Source organism: Zalophus californianus, chromosome 6 (assembly GCF_009762305.2).
Source record: "Zalophus californianus isolate mZalCal1 chromosome 6, mZalCal1.pri.v2, whole genome shotgun sequence".
NCBI classification, from domain to species: domain Eukaryota; kingdom Metazoa; phylum Chordata; class Mammalia; order Carnivora; family Otariidae; genus Zalophus; species Zalophus californianus.
In genome coordinates this window covers 47568013-47585246 of record NC_045600.1, presented here as the reverse complement: position 1 = coordinate 47585246, position 17234 = coordinate 47568013, and the positions used below count along the sequence as shown (strand labels likewise).

The 17234-nt window shown below is 43.9% G+C and overlaps 1 protein-coding gene across 11 annotated transcripts in view; it reads right to left on the bottom strand.

The window, feature by feature from the left end:
• Positions 1-16927, bottom strand: part of PYGL (glycogen phosphorylase L) — a 97953-nt gene extending 81026 nt beyond the window's left edge. For 6 of the 11 annotated variants that reach the window (XM_027572365.2, XM_027572363.2, XM_027572364.2 and 3 more), the window contains exons 1-4: positions 16574-16925; positions 11301-11402; positions 8706-8784; positions 5484-5587 (exon numbers count right to left, since the gene is read on the bottom strand). In XM_027572365.2, the coding sequence (XP_027428166.1) occupies positions 5484-5587; positions 8706-8784; positions 11301-11402; positions 16574-16816 (528 nt within the window). In that variant the 5' untranslated portion in view covers positions 16817-16925. Of the gene's footprint in view, positions 1-5483; positions 5588-8705; positions 8785-11300; positions 11403-16573 lie in introns of all 11 variants that reach the window. The other 5 variants (XM_027572360.2, XM_027572359.2, XM_035728238.1 and 2 more) reach the window with 2 other exon arrangements.
• Between the last annotated feature and the right edge of the window lie 307 nt (positions 16928-17234).

Genomic DNA, 17234 nt, shown 5'->3' with positions numbered 1-17234 from the left:
ACACATTGGAGGGGGGGGGATGTATTTTTAAAGTAAATAAAGACATTATTAGTGAAAGCTTTAAAATATTACACCTATATTAAAAAATGCAATTGTGTTTTGACAAGAAAGGAGGGGTAAGGGCTTTTAGGACAAAGTACTCTCATCAAAGAGATTACCCCAAATCTGTTTATTTTACTTATTTGATTTCTCACCTTCCCCTCTTAGAAAAGTTAGCTTTAGTTTAAGAAGAATTTGTTTATGAATTATGACACACTGCTGGATGTTTCATGACCACCACCCAAACATGAATTCAGTGCCTGCCCCAGGCATAGTGTGGAGACAAGGAAACACAGCTACTGTCTTTTGAGATATCAGACAAAACACTGATGTCAACAGACAGACAAGGAAATACACATGCATTTATTCAAACATTGATCATGACTTTATGTCAAGAAAGCCAGTGAGCTACCCAATAACACCAAGTACCAGCATAGTGGTGAATGAAAAGAGGACTCACAGAAACAACACCTGTAAATAGTAGATCCGGGAGTTAGAGAGATGCAGAGGCAGGAGGATGCATCAGAGGCAGGGTAAAGCCTAGCGGAGGCTGGAGCCAAGTTTGAGCTAGTCAGCTGATCCAACCTTGTTAAAATGCAGATTCTCAGACAGTCTGGGGAGAGGTCTGAAATTCTGCATTTTTTTTTAAGATTTTATTTATTTATTTGACAGAGGGAGAGAGACACAGCGAGAGAGGGAACACAAGCGGGGGGAGCAGGAGAGGGAGAAGCAGGCTTCCCGCCGAGCAGGGAGCCCGATGCGGAGCCCGATGCGGAGCCCGATGCAGCGCTCGATCCCAGGACCCTGGGATCATGACCTGAGCCAAAGGCAAACGTTTAATGACTGAGCCACCCAGGCGCCCCTGAAATTCTGCACTTTTAACAAGTCCCCAGGGGCTACACATGGTGATATGAAGTCAGTAAATGCAACTCAAAATTTAGACTTCTGCTAATCTAGTCAGAGAACAAAAAATAAAATACAAACTAAACACGGAAAAGGCTGAATTTCATTAGCTGTTAAGCTTTAGCGAAGTCAGAGTCCACTAGCTTGTGTTAATAACTAGAAACTCCACACAAATAAATGAGAATATCCACAGAGGATCAAAACATCCTGACTTACAAAACATTTTCTGCTGCTCTTAGGCAAGGGCAGGTGGGGGTTTTCAAAGACTGGTCACTTGTGAACATTGCTTCCTGTAATAGGAAGACACCTCATTTCAGCACTCGGGACTATTGTAAAACACACCTGAAGATATGACACGAAATGGGACATGGAGGCAGAAACAGCTTTCCTCTCAAAAACCATGTGTACAGGAGAGCTGACAAATACGTGTTTTTCTGTTGAACTCTGGGCTTGCCACCACCGGCCTACTCCTACGCGAGTCAGAGGTTGCGTTTGCTCTTTTGAGGGTATGCAAAGTGACAAGGCACCAGTCAGCAGATTACTCCTAATGCTATTAAATGTTGCTCTAATTTCTCCCTGCCAAATAATGGCTGATTTCGACCTGACTGGAGTAACAAGTTCGGTAGGAAGACAGAACTCCTAGCTTGCCGTTCTTTATTTTGAGTCTCTTCCTGATTTGGCAAGGAATCAGACAGTAATTCCCTCAATTTCACAAAGCTTGATTTTCAGGTAAATCGAAAAACATTTCATCACCACAAGCTGGTCCGAGCAGATCAGAGGAGAAAAGAGAATTGCCCCCACCACCCTCACTAAATCCACAGAAGCTGTGGGATGGTGATAAACGTCTTCTCTACCTTGCTTTCTTCCAATGAATCAACAAACTGGTCCGTGTAGCCAGTGATCCCTGAAGGCACTAACATGCTGAGCTGTGTGAAGGGTGGAGGCAAGGTGGGAGAAGAGCTTTCATTTATGTCCAAGTGGGCTGCTGGGTCTGAACGTCCCAGGTGAAAGAGAACTGAGACAAAGCAAGCGTGGGTCTGTGGAGTGAGGAGCCGGGTGCCAGTCAGGCGAGGGGGGGCCCCCCGCTAGAGGAATTACTCAATGGCATCGGTCCTCCAGCCAGCACAGAGGCAGAGATCAGCTCAGGGAGCTCTGTTAGTGACTGGATTCTAAGAAACGCTTTTACCATCAACTGTGGGATGCACAGGACATGAAAAACTTGCGAGTCAAAATACAATAAAACCAGCACTCAAAGAATGTTGGCTTCAACATTGCTTTCTGATGGTACAAATAACTGAAAACCGTATCTGGGGAGCCCCACGAATTCAACAGCGGTAACAAGAAGCTTGCCGGACAACGTGAGTTGTGCATGACTGGTTTACAGAGGGCTTGGCACAGGTTCTAAGAGAGAGAAGGGTTCCAGTAGATACTGTTTGATTCAACTCTGAGACACATGTGACTATTAAACTTTAATGCAGGGCGGTCGCAATTGTCTTTCTGTCCTTCTTCCCAGGGGCCAATTATTTTCATAGAACGCTATTACTGATAAAGTTTCAGCGATCCTCATTAGAGTTCTAGAGTTCAAGAATTCTGTTAAGTAAAGAATTTTGGCAATAAATTATTTTCCTGAGGGGGTTTACAATGAACACTTTATTCTTGTATATCTTCCTTGAAGAGAGACTTCAAAACCTACAGGTCCACTAGCCTTTATAAATCTTCCCAGCTTGGGGGTGCCTGGCTGGCTCAGTTGGTGGAAAGGGCAACTCTTGACCTTGGGGTCATGAGTTCAAGCCCTGCGTTGGGTGTGGAGCTTACTTAAAAAAAAAGAAAAAGTCTTCCCAGCTTGTGCCATTTTCTTCAGCAATGAGGCATCTGATGTGTGTGGGGCATGCCCTTCCCCCAAGAGGCATGCTGCTTTCCTGGAAGATAAAACTTTGTTTTTTATGGAAATAGTTTCTTTTTTAATGATATGATGTTAAAATCCCATCCCAGTAAACAATGGATATGGTAAAGAAAATGATGAGTTTTTCTGACTCAGTTTCAAGTCATAGTGAGAGTAGTGATGATGGCCAGGGAGGTCAGCTTTGGAGACAAGCAAAAGTCATGGAGTTTCTCTTTTTTACGATCACTAGAAAAATATACTTCCTGGGTCTGATAGGAGAGAAAGGGAAGGTTTCCTGGAATAAAGGCTGCTGAACAGTAGCAAAGAGAGCAGGTATGATTTTAAAAGAGTGAACTTTCATTAAATCCTGGGGAAAATGCACTTGAAAAACAATTTTTTGAGATGGATTTGCTGAATTTCTTTTAAATTTTTCACAGAACAGTAAAGAGATAAGAAAGGAAATCCTTAAACAGTTGGGGGTATAATGAGTACCACACAGGATACTTTCAAAGACTGGGAATGGATACCATGTATTGCTTGGTCAGATGGTGTCAAAACGTTGGTCGTCCGGGAAATGCCTGCTAACCTAGGTTTCTCACAGTGAAACTCTAGGTTACTTCATTGAGGAAGGGAACCCATTATTTTGTTTTTATAACTTCTATGATTATAACATACACATTTCTTATGGAATATGAGTCATGTGGAAGAGCAAATATAAGATAGTAAAAGTCACCTGTAATCCTATCTCCCAGAGATAAAGATTTTCGAAGCTTTGATGTATTTTTTTCCTACTACTTTTCCTTTATCTTTTTGGCTTCTTTTGGATAGGTCATACCATCCATATGATTCCATACCTCCTTTTCTCAACTAACATAAACAATTTCCCATTTCACTAAAATTAATAAAAAATATGATATCAATATTAAATAATACCACTATTTATTAAATTACCCTCTTTTCTTAGGCAAAATTAACATTTTACTGAGTGCCTCTCTGTGTGCCAGACATTTTACATATATTCACAATGGTTTCATGAAGCTGGTATCTCCACTGCGCAGATGGGAAAACTGAGGTTCAGAGAGGTCAGATAACCTAATCAAAACAACACACCTCATAGGGGTAACGAGTTGCAATCGGGCCTCAAATGAGAAATCAGATCTCAATTAAGGCCTACGTGTTTTTTCTCTACACAATGCTGCCTTCTAATTTATTTAGGGATACCTAAGATCCACTGGTCCTTAACAAAATTTGGAAGTTTGTCTTTCCCTATGCACCCAGTATTCTCCTTCTGAGACTTTTTCCTTGAAACATTCTCTTATCACATCAGACCTTTTAGTTCCTTCTTCCCTGGCTCAGAGGGTGTCAGAATCTGAGGGAGGGGAGGGGAATGGTGTGGACACTAAGCTTATTCTCATCCCTCCTCACCCTTGGGATTAGCTCCAGCCTAGGTCCCCTCAACCGATCCTGAGCACTCTGCCCTCTCAGACTGACTCATGGAAGCGTGGGAGGGGCTCAGAGAATGTGGGTTTTTTGGAAATCGAATCCAGTATAATTTTGTCAATGACGTGTATGCAGGGGAAAAAGACAGGGAGAGAGAAAGTCTAAATCACACGTAGCATCAGGGAAGACTATCCCCACTAGGGCTGATTGTAGGCTCAAAGAATGACCAAAGATAAGAATGAAGGGGGGAAATCGGAGGGGGAGACGAACCATGAGAGACTGTGGACTCTGAGAAACAAACTGAGGGTTCTAGAGGGGAGGAGGTGGGGGGATGGGTTGGCCCGGTGATGGGTATTAAAGAGGGCACGTACTGCGTGGAGCGCTGGGTGTTATGCACAAACAATGAATCATGGAACACTACATCAAAAACTAGTGATGTAATGTATGGTGATTAACATAACATAAAAAAAAAGAAACGAATACCTAAGAATCCAGTTTAGTTATATAAAAATCACATGAGAGTTATTTGCGTGGTCTGATTACTATCGTGCAAATTTCTGTGGAACCCTATAATTATACATATTAAATATGTGCCAGATTTATTTGACATAATCATTACAAGACTGCCTGCTTGCATCTTATAAAAAAATGAGAACAGTGAATTTACATGTCTTATACGATAAGGATATTAAGGAGGGCAGGACTGAGTGGAGGCAAGAATACTGAACACGGGCCTGGAAATCTGGGGCTATAGACCCATGTTTGCCAGCAGTGTGATCTGAAGTAACTCCACTTCTCAAGAGTCTCAGTTTTCCCGCCTATAAAAGAGCAGCATGCTTCCTACTATCAAGAGTTACAGTGGGGGATCTATCAGTCAAAAGATGTGCTCCTCCATTGTGCGTGCTGCAGAGAACAGATGTCACACATTGGAGGTAGTCCACCGTCAGGAGGGTCAGTGGTGAATATTTTCAGAGTACTCCCAGGAGTCAGGCACTATGTGAGGTGCTTATGGATCTGGTGCTGAATGATACTGGCAGGCTCTCTGCTCTTAGGGAACTCACTTCCCAAAGGGGGAAGACTGATAGTTTTCAGTGATGGCGATTAAATGCCAGAGATATTAGAAAAGCTCTATGGTAAATGTCTGTAAATTATAAATCACCCAGCATACTATGAAGGAGAAGTATTTTAATAACAAAATTTTGAAAGATGGCTCACATACCTGCCATCCATCTCGGATCTTCTGATTGAAGATTCCATATTCGTACCGGATGCCATATCCATAGGCTGCAAGTCCCAGGGTTGCCATGGAATCCAAGAAGCAGGCTAAATTAAAGTAAAGGCAGAGTCATCAAGGTTAGTCCAAATTTCATCTTTTAAAAAAGATGGCAGCCACAAAACATTTTTTGTCTGAAAAACCACATTTGTATTTTGAAGCAGAGACAGCTGTGCAGTGGGTATTATTTTAAAGTAACATTTTAAAATTATAAAATGAGTATTATAGAAAAGCCAGAAAATACAAAAATGAATACAGAAGAAAATAAACAGCATTTACTATCTTGCCATCTACGAGTAACACTGTGTACCTGTTGGCATTTCATTTGAGAACAGATAAGGAAGCCGGCCTGCCTTAGATATACCCATTACTGTGTCTGTCACTCACACTGCCCTTTCTAAGGGAAGCTGTCTCTATCGCCCCCTGCTTGAAAGATGGCCCCAGGAGAGGATAATTTACATGTGACCACCTAACCAACTAGCTGGACATCTGTGGCAGACTCTCTTTCTGGCCAATAGAATTCCAGTGTTGTTCGGATATCAGGGGGCCATATGCTTCAGGGAGGCTGGGCCAGGAAACGAATCTTGCTTTGGTCTAAGCTTCTAAGCCAATCATAGTAATTCTATTTCCTTCACCAGTGATTGGTTTTGGCATGGGCACACAATGACCTACGATCTAATGAGAGGTACTAGGAAGTCTGCTAGGTACAGTGAAAGATTTCCTTGCTCCTGCCATCTTTTTTTCCATGGGAGGAAAGCCAAAAGAACCACACAGACCCAGAGTCCTGACAGAGTCATGCTGTTGAATAAACTCATCTTGGAATGGCTGAAATTCTGGAGTCCTTGTTTAGTCAGTGATAACACACATCCTTGTCGGTTGAACCAATTTTTGCTAGATTTTCTGCTACTTGTAGCCAAGAGCATTAATGACAGAGCCCCTGATCCAGAGCAGCCAATCAAAAGGCTGGGAAGGGGTGCCTGGGTGGCTCAGATGGTTAGGCATCTGCCTTTGGCTCAGGTCATGATCCCAGGGTCCTGGGATTGAGCCCTGCATCAGGCTCCCTGATCAGCGGGGAGTCTGCTTCTCTCTCTCCCTCTGCCCCTCCCCCTGCTCCTTCTCTTTCTCTCTCACTCACTATCTCTCCCTCTCAAACAGATAAAATCTTAAAAAAAAAAAATTTAAAAAGCCGGGCAGGGATCTATGTTGTGGCCAGATGCTATCTGAGGGGTTACACCAATCTGATTGTCCCTCTCAGGTATCTGAACTGAGAAATATACAGAGAATGAGGAAATGTATAATAGGGTCTAAAACCGAAAAGAACATTTGTAGACCAAACAGAAATGGGCTAAGTTAGGTTCACGGTGGGGCTCTGAAACAGAGAATCCACAAAGGCCAGTGGCCAATGCCTTCAAGTTACTGGAACCTCACAGTGGTCTTCCAGTCCCGATGCTCATGAGGCCTGACTCTGCTCCAGTTCCTGCTCTCTCAGAGCTGTGGCCATTTGTCCTTTTCTGGGTCTTGATCAAATTATTCTTAGAGCCTGACCAGAATGGGGTCTCAACCTTTTCAGTCAGACAGAGATGAGGCTACCTCATGAGAATCCCTCAGCCTCGCTCACCACTTCACTCTTTGCACTTCTCAGCCAACTGAAGGAGCAGGGTCATTAATATCAGGCACACAGTGGGGTTAACCCAGCCAACAAATAGGCCTAGGGCTTTACAGAAATGAAAGGCAGGCTGGTTGTCATTCTTAGATGTGTATGCCACTGGTTCTGCTAGTCTTCTTACAGCCTCGTGGAAAGCCTACTAAATTGCCCGATGGTTGACTTTACAAGGTAGTTAAGTATCTCTAATACTGATAGCAATGTTAATGCACACTGCCACTAGTGTAAGGATTAAATACCAAGAAACACACACAAATGGATTTCCAGTAACTTGAAAGTGTGTGTAAAATTAAGAGATATTGGAATCATTTTTGAAAAAGAAGAAACAGATTATTTTTCATAGAGTGCAATCTGATAAAGACATGTATGGTGGTACATTTTTATTATTCAATTTAAATTTCACAAGTACACTGTATGTTCATTATACTGGAATTAAAATAAAAAATAAACTTCACAAGTCATACATCCTCATTGTAAAACCATTACCACATTACAGAGACGGTAAGCACCCCCAACTTTGCACTCCTCTCTAGGGAAGATCAGAGGGAGCACTTTAGTATTTCAAATTCCAGACATTTTCCCCCTATGGATTTACACATATACTTACAGAAAATAATTAGTTTTTAAAAAACATAAACAGTATCACACTGTGTTGTTTTTAATGCCACTTGCCTTTTTTTTCCTTCCCTCTTAGAGGTCTATATAAAAGTACATAGAGCAATTTTATTGTTTTTATTCTTTTACTGCATATTTTTCTGCAGCATACATGTTCTGGTACTTATTTACCTATTCTCAGATCAAGGGACATTTGGTTATTTCTAATATTTTGCCTTAACAGACAATACTGTAATAATTTTTTAACATGCCTCCTTGTGCACATGTTGAGTGTATCTTTAGGGTAAATATCAGGAAGTAGAATTGCTTGGTCACAGGGAAGCCTATTTTTAATTTAATGGAGTTGGTATTATCTTTTTAATGTTTTCCTTTACATTTGTTGGAAAAATCACTTCCTGGATAAAGCACTGGAATTGTATTCATACAAAAAAAGATATTAATGAACCAAACCATACCGATAATATAATAAGTGGATCATTGCCTACCAGTAAATAAGAAAGCAGACAAGACAACTACACAATGGCGAAACAACTCAGGTCACACCTCACAAGTATGTGAAGCGAGCAGCTGTAGACAAATAACAGTGAAGGAAAGGGGCCACTCTGGAAACCCTGAAGTGCACAGGAAGGAGCCGGTTAACTTTGGGGTTTTAAGCAATGTCTCCAAGGGTTTTAAGCAACGTCTCTTTGGTTCAAGTTCCCTTCTCTGCTCTTTGTGTAGAACTGATCAAACCACAGTGCAAACCCAAAGACAAAGACATCTGTAAGCCAGGTCACACCTTGCACTCCCCCTGGAGAGCTTGTCTGGCTCTCCCAAGCGTGGTCACGCACGGCATCTGGGAAGCCGTCAACTGGTCAGACAACACATAACACACGAATGATGTCACTTACCGGCAAGCCTCCCAAGACCCCCATTGCCAAGCCCGGCATCCTCCTCCATTTCTTCCAGCTCTTCCATATCCAGTCCAAGCTGGAGATGAAAGGAAAGCAACATTGGATGCAGGCACAAATGCAGGCCATTTCAGGAATCACAGTCATTTCCTTAGTCCCTCGGTCGGGCATCCAGGATATTCTGTGTGCTCAATTCTGTCAGCTCCTTCACAGAGTGTTCTGCCAACAGAGGCCCCCTGCAAAGGCTGGTGACTGCATATGCAAACCATACGAGATGGCCCAGCAGCAGCGTGGGAAGGAGTGTGGGTTCCAAAGGGCCATTACTGGCTCTGTTACTTCTTAGCTCTCTGACTCTGGGCAACATAATTCTCTCTATGCTTCTCCTCTCTTATTTAAAAAAATGAGGATAATAGTATCTGCCTGATTTAGGGCTGTTATGAATTAAACGAGCTTATACAAACAAAGCATTTAGCATTACCCTGAACAGATATTTCTCAATAAATGTCAGCTATTACTATTTCTTAAAATTATTATTATTATTTTGTGCTGTAGGGGTAAAACCTCAGGAATGGTCCAGCATCACGCTGACACTAACTGGGCTGAAGGATTTTGAACACTATCAAAAAGTATGAGGTCAGACTTTCTGGGATAGACTAAAGTTCATCTTTTCATGACCACAACATATTTACTCACTAGGGTCAATAGTTGTTAACCCAAAACCAGTTATTGAGTCACTGCCCATGAGACCTGGGACCAGACTGCAGTCCGGGGAAACAGCCCTGAGGGCCAGCTGGACGAGGGCAAAAAATCCTCTACTTCTTTCTGAGGCGGGTAAGAGACTGTGGGAGGCCAATGAACATCTGTGGTGGTGATGGATGGATTTGGTGGCCAGCCAGCTCTCTGCCCCCAAGTGTTTGGCTCACACAGTTAGAGACTGGTTAGCACCAGCGTGGACTCATGTCAGGGCTGTGCGGTCCTGGAGATCCCTTTGGGCTGCTCATCTTACAATGAGAAAACTGATGGCTAGATAAATTAAATGACCTCTCCTATGTTGACTTGATAGTAATCTAGCCCGTGGATGGCTAACAATGGTTTGTTGTGAAAATGACGGTATTCTTATCGGAAAGTGAGGCAATCCATTAAATTAGACATTATTTAAAATGGGAAGATAATTCACACATTTACAAACATATATGTAAATTAGAACCACGCTTGAAGTTGATGCCCCAGTTTCCATGAGCCACCTTCTTGGATCCCCCACCCTTACACCAAAAGTGGCTTTTCCACACAAGTCTTGACAACTAAATCTCCCGAGGGTTCAAAAATAGCTTCGCCTCTGCTTACTTTTGGAGGGGCTTTCAAATGTGCTCCCCGGTGACTAGAGTTTACCGGGGTCCTTGTGCAAGCCAACAACACAATGGTGAAGCAACTTAGGTAGTATCACACCAATATGTAAATCGAGTAGCTGTGAACAAATAACAGTAAAGTAAAGAAGAGGCCACTTTGGAAACCCTTCATTGCTAATGCTAACACTCAGGATTTTTTCAATTCTAAACATGGACGTCTCAAGTAGGCTGTAACCTTGAGGAGGTTGACATAGGTTACTTCAACCACCTGGTTAGATGCCAGGCCAGGGGAGGTATATTATTTTCACCTGCTATCAGGGGAGGCAAAGAAAAGGGAAACGGAGGGGAGCTGCAATGATTCTTTCATTGAAAATACCTAACCCCTAACCGCCATGAAGGAAACCAGCCCTTGGCCACAGTAGCTGCTCACACAGGACAATCCCATGCCAAGGAAAAGGAGCAGTTTGGACGGTCTCTCATTTAGAATGTGTCATTGCAAATACACATGCCCCCTTTCTGTCACATGAAAAGGATTAAGAACTATTTGTTTTTTGGCATGGAGATCCCTGAAGCTCAGGGGAGAAATAGTTAAATACATTCCGTTCCGTAAAAACAAATTAGCATATTAAGTATAAGACCTCGAGTTCCTCATTTAAGGAGGAAGTGTATTTTACATCTCATTAAGCAGTAAAGAAAGTATGTCAATGTAATTTAAAAAACTTATTATTTATGCATGTTGCCTTGATACATGAATAATAGACAAACTTTGATCATTTTTAAAACTAGAGAGGAGGGGGGGCTTGGCTGGCTCAGTTGGTGCAGTGTGTAACTCTTGATCTAGGGGTTGTGAGTTCGAGCCCCACGCTGGGTGTAGAGATTACTTAAAAATAAGTTCTTTAAAAAAAAAAACAAAAGTAGATAGGAACTCAAAGTAGAACTTGTGATTCTGATAGCAGGGGCTCAGGTACCTTTAAAAGGCTTGTTTAGATACTAAGTCCTAACATGTACTTTGCTGGGGAATGCTGTCAAAAACTGATTGCAGAAGAAAATTCTCATGAGGCAAAACCAGTTCTCTTTGTCTCTCTTAAACCAGAGATCTCTAGTTTGTATTTCTAATTGTAATAACCATAGCTATAGAAGCTACTTTTCACTTTTTTTTTTTTTTTTTTTTGGTGCTACATTCCCAAGGTTCCTGAATTGAACTTGAAATTTAAGGGGAGAGAATGAAAGAAATACGGAGACAACGTACCTGGTAAATGGCCTCGTCACAGGCATTTTGCAGGCCAAGGTTGATCATGGTGTTCTGTAATGTTCGGCCCATGTAAAATTCCAAAGAGAGGTAATAAACCCTCTGAAACAAAGAAAGGTCATGTTAATGCTGTAAGGCCAATGTTCCTTGTTAACATAAAAACACAAAAGGTCACCAATAAGAAACAAACAGGCGAGACTAAGGTTCAAATGAGACTCTTAAAGATGCATGAAAGGCTAAATACAAGCAATACTGACAAATGGCTTTGAGAAAAACCATTTTATACCCTATTTTTGGCAAAGTAGTTTTTATGCCCAGGGAGAAAAAAAGCAAACTCATCCAACTAATTAGATTCAATGTTTTGTATGTTTTCCTTCCCGTTCAGGAGCCTCATGAATTAAGCATATGTTTGGACAAACAGAAGTCAGACTGCCATAGCTCATCACTCATTTGTAACATATTTATATGATGAGAGTCAGGTGGGTTTGACTGTGATCATCTCAACTCATCTAGAAAACGTAAAGATTAACTCCTTCAAGATACATACTGTGGCTAGAACATAGCCAGTGTGTCTGATTACTGCAAGTAATAGTACAGTTAATTATTTTAGAATAAAATGATTCTAGAAACGCTGTGGTCTGGCAATAACAAAAGACTACCTCAGGTTTTTTGGTGTTTGTTCTTGATGAAATGGGAAATTTCTCTATCAACTCAGCAACTGTTCGCCTTTGACATAAAGCCAGGTAAATACTATTTGAGATGAAAGTGAAAGGTGCCAAGGTTAGAGTTGCCTAAAACCTTTCAAAATACAAGCTAAGTTTACTAACTTAAAAAAAAAAATAAGGAAGATCAGTGAGTAACTTCATCCTCTTTTACAATACCTTACTTTCCATACCGCTTCCCCTTTTCTTTTCCGCCAAACATGAAACAACAAATATCTATAAATGCATCAATATAAAGTCACTTCAGACCTGTACCACTGAAACAAATAATACATTATATGTTAAAAAAAAAAAAAGAAGATAGTAGGAAGGGAAAAATGAAGGGGGGAAATTGGAGGGGGAGATGAACCATGAGAGACTATGGACTCTGAGAAACAAACAGGGTTTTAGAGGGGAGGGGGGTGGGGGGATGGTTTAGCCTGGTGATGGGTATTAAGGAGGGCACATATTGCATGGAGCACTGGGCGTTATACGAAAACAATGAATCGTGGATCACTACATCAAAAACTAATGATGTACTGTATGGTGGCTAACAATAAAATTAAATTTAAAAAAATATAACTTCAAATTTTAGGGATTCCTTCATTACCCAATAGTGAGAACCCAAAAGAAAAGTATTTGGTCAACCCGAAAATATAAAAAGAATATAGCTCAATATCAAAAATGCTTATTATAATATTTAACTCATTAGTTACACATATATATTTAAAATATTATGTGAAAATGTCAACTTAGAAATTTCACTTTTTCCCACTTTCATCTTATGAAACAACTGAATTCTAAGTGTTCCCATGGATTGTCAACATAGTGGTCATATAACATGATTATATGTGGGTCATATAACATGATTTTCCAGAGCATATCTTCATTATTTTTATCCAAGGTGTTTGAATATCTATAATGCTGTCATTAGGGCCCTCATCAGCTTATTAGCTGCCTCTGTCTGAGTCAGGAAAAGGTATCTTTTCTGAGGCAGAAACAAGCCAAAGAGGTGCATGGCCCCACTCCCCCCAATGGATGTACCCTTGTATACAAGGCTACTGCAATACAGGAAAGCCACAAGCCACATTTGCATAACATCAGGGCAGTTTTTTCCATTCTTTGTGTATTCATGATCTCGATAATAAAACCACCATATACTGCTTTTTATGTTTTAGTGATCCATAAAAAGCTTGTTTGTAAATACAGTATATAGATGCAACACTTGCAATTGTGAGTTCACACCCCGGATGACGACATGCGTTAAATTTGTTTTCCTTTTTTAAAAAATATTTTATTTATTTATTTATTTAAGAGAGGAGGAGAGAGAGAGCCAGCAAGGGGGGGAGGGTTGGGATGGGGAGAGGGACAAGCAGACTCCCCGCTGAGCACTGAGCCCCACATCAAGGGTGGGGGTGGGGCTCGACCTCAGGACTCTGAGATCACGACCTGAGCAGAAATCAAGAGTGGGACACTTAAATGACTGAGCCACCCAGGTGCCCCTCTTTGCTTCCCTTCTAATGATTCCAAATTAGCATGGACTTCAGACATTTTAGGACAATTCAGGATCTTCCTAAAAAAATGTTGTTGCTTAAAATAATTGAAAAAGCCCCTCATTACATGACAGACTATACAAGTACATGAATTTAAGGTGATTTCCTATTTTCACTTAAATAATTTTTGGGGGGGAAACCTTACCTCATATTTGGGGATATACAAGACCTTGAAAAATTGATCTACCCCATCCTCTTGGTTAGCAGTCTCTAAACACTTAAAACACACTCCTAGTAGTAAAATTTTTGAACATCTCCAATACACCTTATAAATTATGTGCATGCACTATTACTGATATTTTATGTATATTTTACATAAAGTGGACATTTTCAAAAGGCCTATAAAGATAAAGAAGACATAACAATAGCCAGCATTTAAAAATAAAGTTATTTTTAGTCCTACTGTCAATCAGAGGCCCCGGGTACTTCTGGGAAGACCTATGAACGGGTACAGGACAGGCAAGAGTTGAGCATGGAGACACATGGAGGTGGGGCAAGGCATCCCAAGTGACAGGTGCATTGTGGGCAGAGGCCCAGAAGTGGGACAGGACATGGACCTGGACAGGGACAGCACATCAGTTTGGTGGGAGAGCAAGGTGAGCCCAGGAGGGTAATGGGAGATAGGATGGATAGGAGGCATAGGTACACCTGGCTGAGAAGGGCCTTAAATGCATGACCGTGACAGGCAGTGGGTGCCATGATATCTAAACATGGGGCAAGATGTGTTGCTTTGGGAAGCTTAATTGGACTACAACACACAGAATGAGATGGGATTGCATATCCAAATGCCTTCAGGAGCCAGGCAGAGAAAATAAATGTGTAATGGGAGTCACATGAAACAATGAGGAGGAGTCCTGAGCCAAGAACTGGGATGTATGTGTCCTGCTCGAGGGCACTGAAAATTTAACTGCTTAAAGGTGTTTTGCTGGCCAAAATGAAACACAATAGCTAGCCATATTCAGCTGCACGCTCCCAGCTTTATCACCTGCGGGGAGCAAGGTAACCACGTAGAGGTCTACTTCCTACACCAGCAGCCTGGGCCTCCAGCGCAGAAAACAGAGAATGCAGGAGAGTGGGTAATTTCAAGAGAACCCACAGGAATCAACAGAATTTGGCAGCCTGCTGAATGGGGGATACAGGAGGAAATCAAAGGTGAGACTCAAGTTTTATGTCTGGGTGACTGTCAGGATGGCAATGCCATTAAAATTACAGACAGAAGATAAGCCAGGATTCACAGGGATGATGATATGAGTTTGAGGAAATAGGAAGAGATCTAGGTATGTTCACTGAGTACTCAGACATGTAGGAATGGAGTCTGAAAAGGAATCCCAAATCTGGGATTCATCTGTACAGTTACCAGACAGCAGGGGAGATGGGAGGAGAGCTTGGACACACTGGCTCCACTCTGTGTTCTAATGAGGGCAGGGACCTTCTGTTTAGGAGAACAACTGTCACAGCCGAGATAATTAAGACGCGGAATGAATCTTGTTCGCTGTGGTATCCCCATCCTATCACCATCAAATACCTGGTTTATACCTGCACTCAGGTAGGAAAGTGCTGTCCAATGAGAAACTTGCCAGAGGACAGGAGAACAAGAAAATACCAGATATGCCAAGGGAGGAGAAACACACAAGGTGCTAAAGGCTATGGAGGGGGGTGTGTGTGTGTGTGTGTGTGTGTGTGTGTGTGTGTGTGTGTGTGTGTGTGTGTGTGTGTGTGTGTGTGTGTGTGTCATTCTAAAATATGGCTCATCGTCTCATTCTCCAGTTTAAAAACAAATTATTTTTAATAGGAGGTGCAGTCCCTTCTATACAAATAAAAAAGATACAGTAAATATAAGTATACACCAAGTGTTTTCAAGAATTATATTTTAGCGGTTGCTACCTTTGGGTAGAGGCCTAGGCCTCCGGCGTGCAAAAGCATTTGAAAGCTTTGTAACAGCCGCAGTTTCTTACTACAAGAATTTACTTTCTTTTGCTCATGGGTTCTTTGGACTAGTCTTTCCCTCCCCCCATGTTTTTACATATTAAAAATATTCCTAATAGATGTTTATATGCATTTCCCACTGCCTTCTGGATATATCTTTCACCTATCTTTCACCTTTCCTAATATGCCCCCAGCCAGTTTTTCCAGTTTCCTCTCTCAATACATACTCACACCCACCTCGTTCTGCACAACGCAATTCTTCTCCCTGCCAGGTCCTTTCCAAATCCCCCCCACCCCCACCTTCCCAGACTGGCCAGGTGGAAATAGTGTCCCTCTGTGCGCCCAAAAGCTCCCTAAAGAACCTTGCGTTCCAGCCCCTGCGTAGTGGAGAGGGTTGGTCAGTGCACAGCCTTCCTCAGCAGCTTCTGGGGTAGGTCTTAGAGTCAGAGCCTGTTCTGGCCCTCGGCCTCCCTCCCGCAGGAAACAAGGAAGTGCCCAGCTCCACTCCCTACTCATCGGAACTGGTGGGAGTGACTGGGCGGAGCTCTGACTGTGGGGCGGGGCCTCTGCCCCTCTCTTCACCTCACCTCAGACCCCACGAGAAGCCGGGGTCATCCACGCAAACCCCAGTCCAGCCCCTCCAAAGGATCTAGGGGCAGTGAGGCACCTTCCTTCGACTCTTCTTTTCTGCCTCCTCTCCACCCCCCCGCCCCCGAGTCCCTGATCTTATTACCATTTGACGGCGTCTGTGTTTGTCTCCCTTCCCTAAACATTAAACTCAGCCAAAGCAGGGCTTTCGTCGGTTTTGCTCGGGGCCGACCAGCCTAGAACTGTGCCCGGCATACATACAGGAGGCGCCCAATACCTCCTATTAAATGCTGATGTAGCTGCTCCAAAGTTTGTGAAAGAAGCGGACAGACGAGGGAGGCCTGGCGTCCGCTCCCCAGGCGGTCGCAGGAGCCCAGAGCTCGGCGGCTCGGATGGGGCTGGGGTTGGCGGAGTGGTGCAGTGCCGTCCCCTGGGCGGCCCACCCCCCACCCCGCCCCGACACGTCCAGCCCGGGCTTCGGGGCCACCTCCCGCCCGGCCGGTACCTTGGGGCACTTCTCGTAGTAGTACTGCTGCGTGCGGATCCAGCGCCCCACCAGGTGGTCGCGCACGGTGTGCGCCAGCGCGAAGAAGTAGTCGCGGGGGGTGGCCACGTTGCGGTCCTTGACCAGCGTGAAGTGCAGGTGTCGGTTGAAGCCCTTCTTGATCTCGGCCACGTTCTCCACGCCCACGATGCCGCGGATGCTGATCTGCCGCCTCTTCTCCTGATCGGTCAGGGGCTTGGCCATGGCGGCGGCGGCCGGCAGCGCGGCGAGCGGGACTAGCGGCCCAGGCGCCCGAGGCAGGGCAGGGGCGGAGCGGGCTCTGCGCCTGGCGCCGCCGCTTTTGAGTGGGAGGAAAGTTTGCGGTCCGCCCCTGGGCGCGGCGCGGCGGGGGCTCCAGCTCCCCGGCCAGGGGGGCGGAGGGAGGGGAAGGGGGAGGGCCCGCTCGCCCGCCCCGCCCCGGGCTCTGCGGCCGCCGAGGCGGGGGGCGGGGCGCGCGCGGGACCCCCTGGCGGCCGGCGTCTGCGCTCCCTCGGCGCCCGGCTGGTGCGGAGTGGGGGGCCGTCCGAGGTGGCACCTACGGCCCGTCACGCATCCAGTCGGCGGCCCGCTTCCGGATCTGCGAATCCCAGAGCGCGGCATTGTCGTGTCAACCCACTCGAGA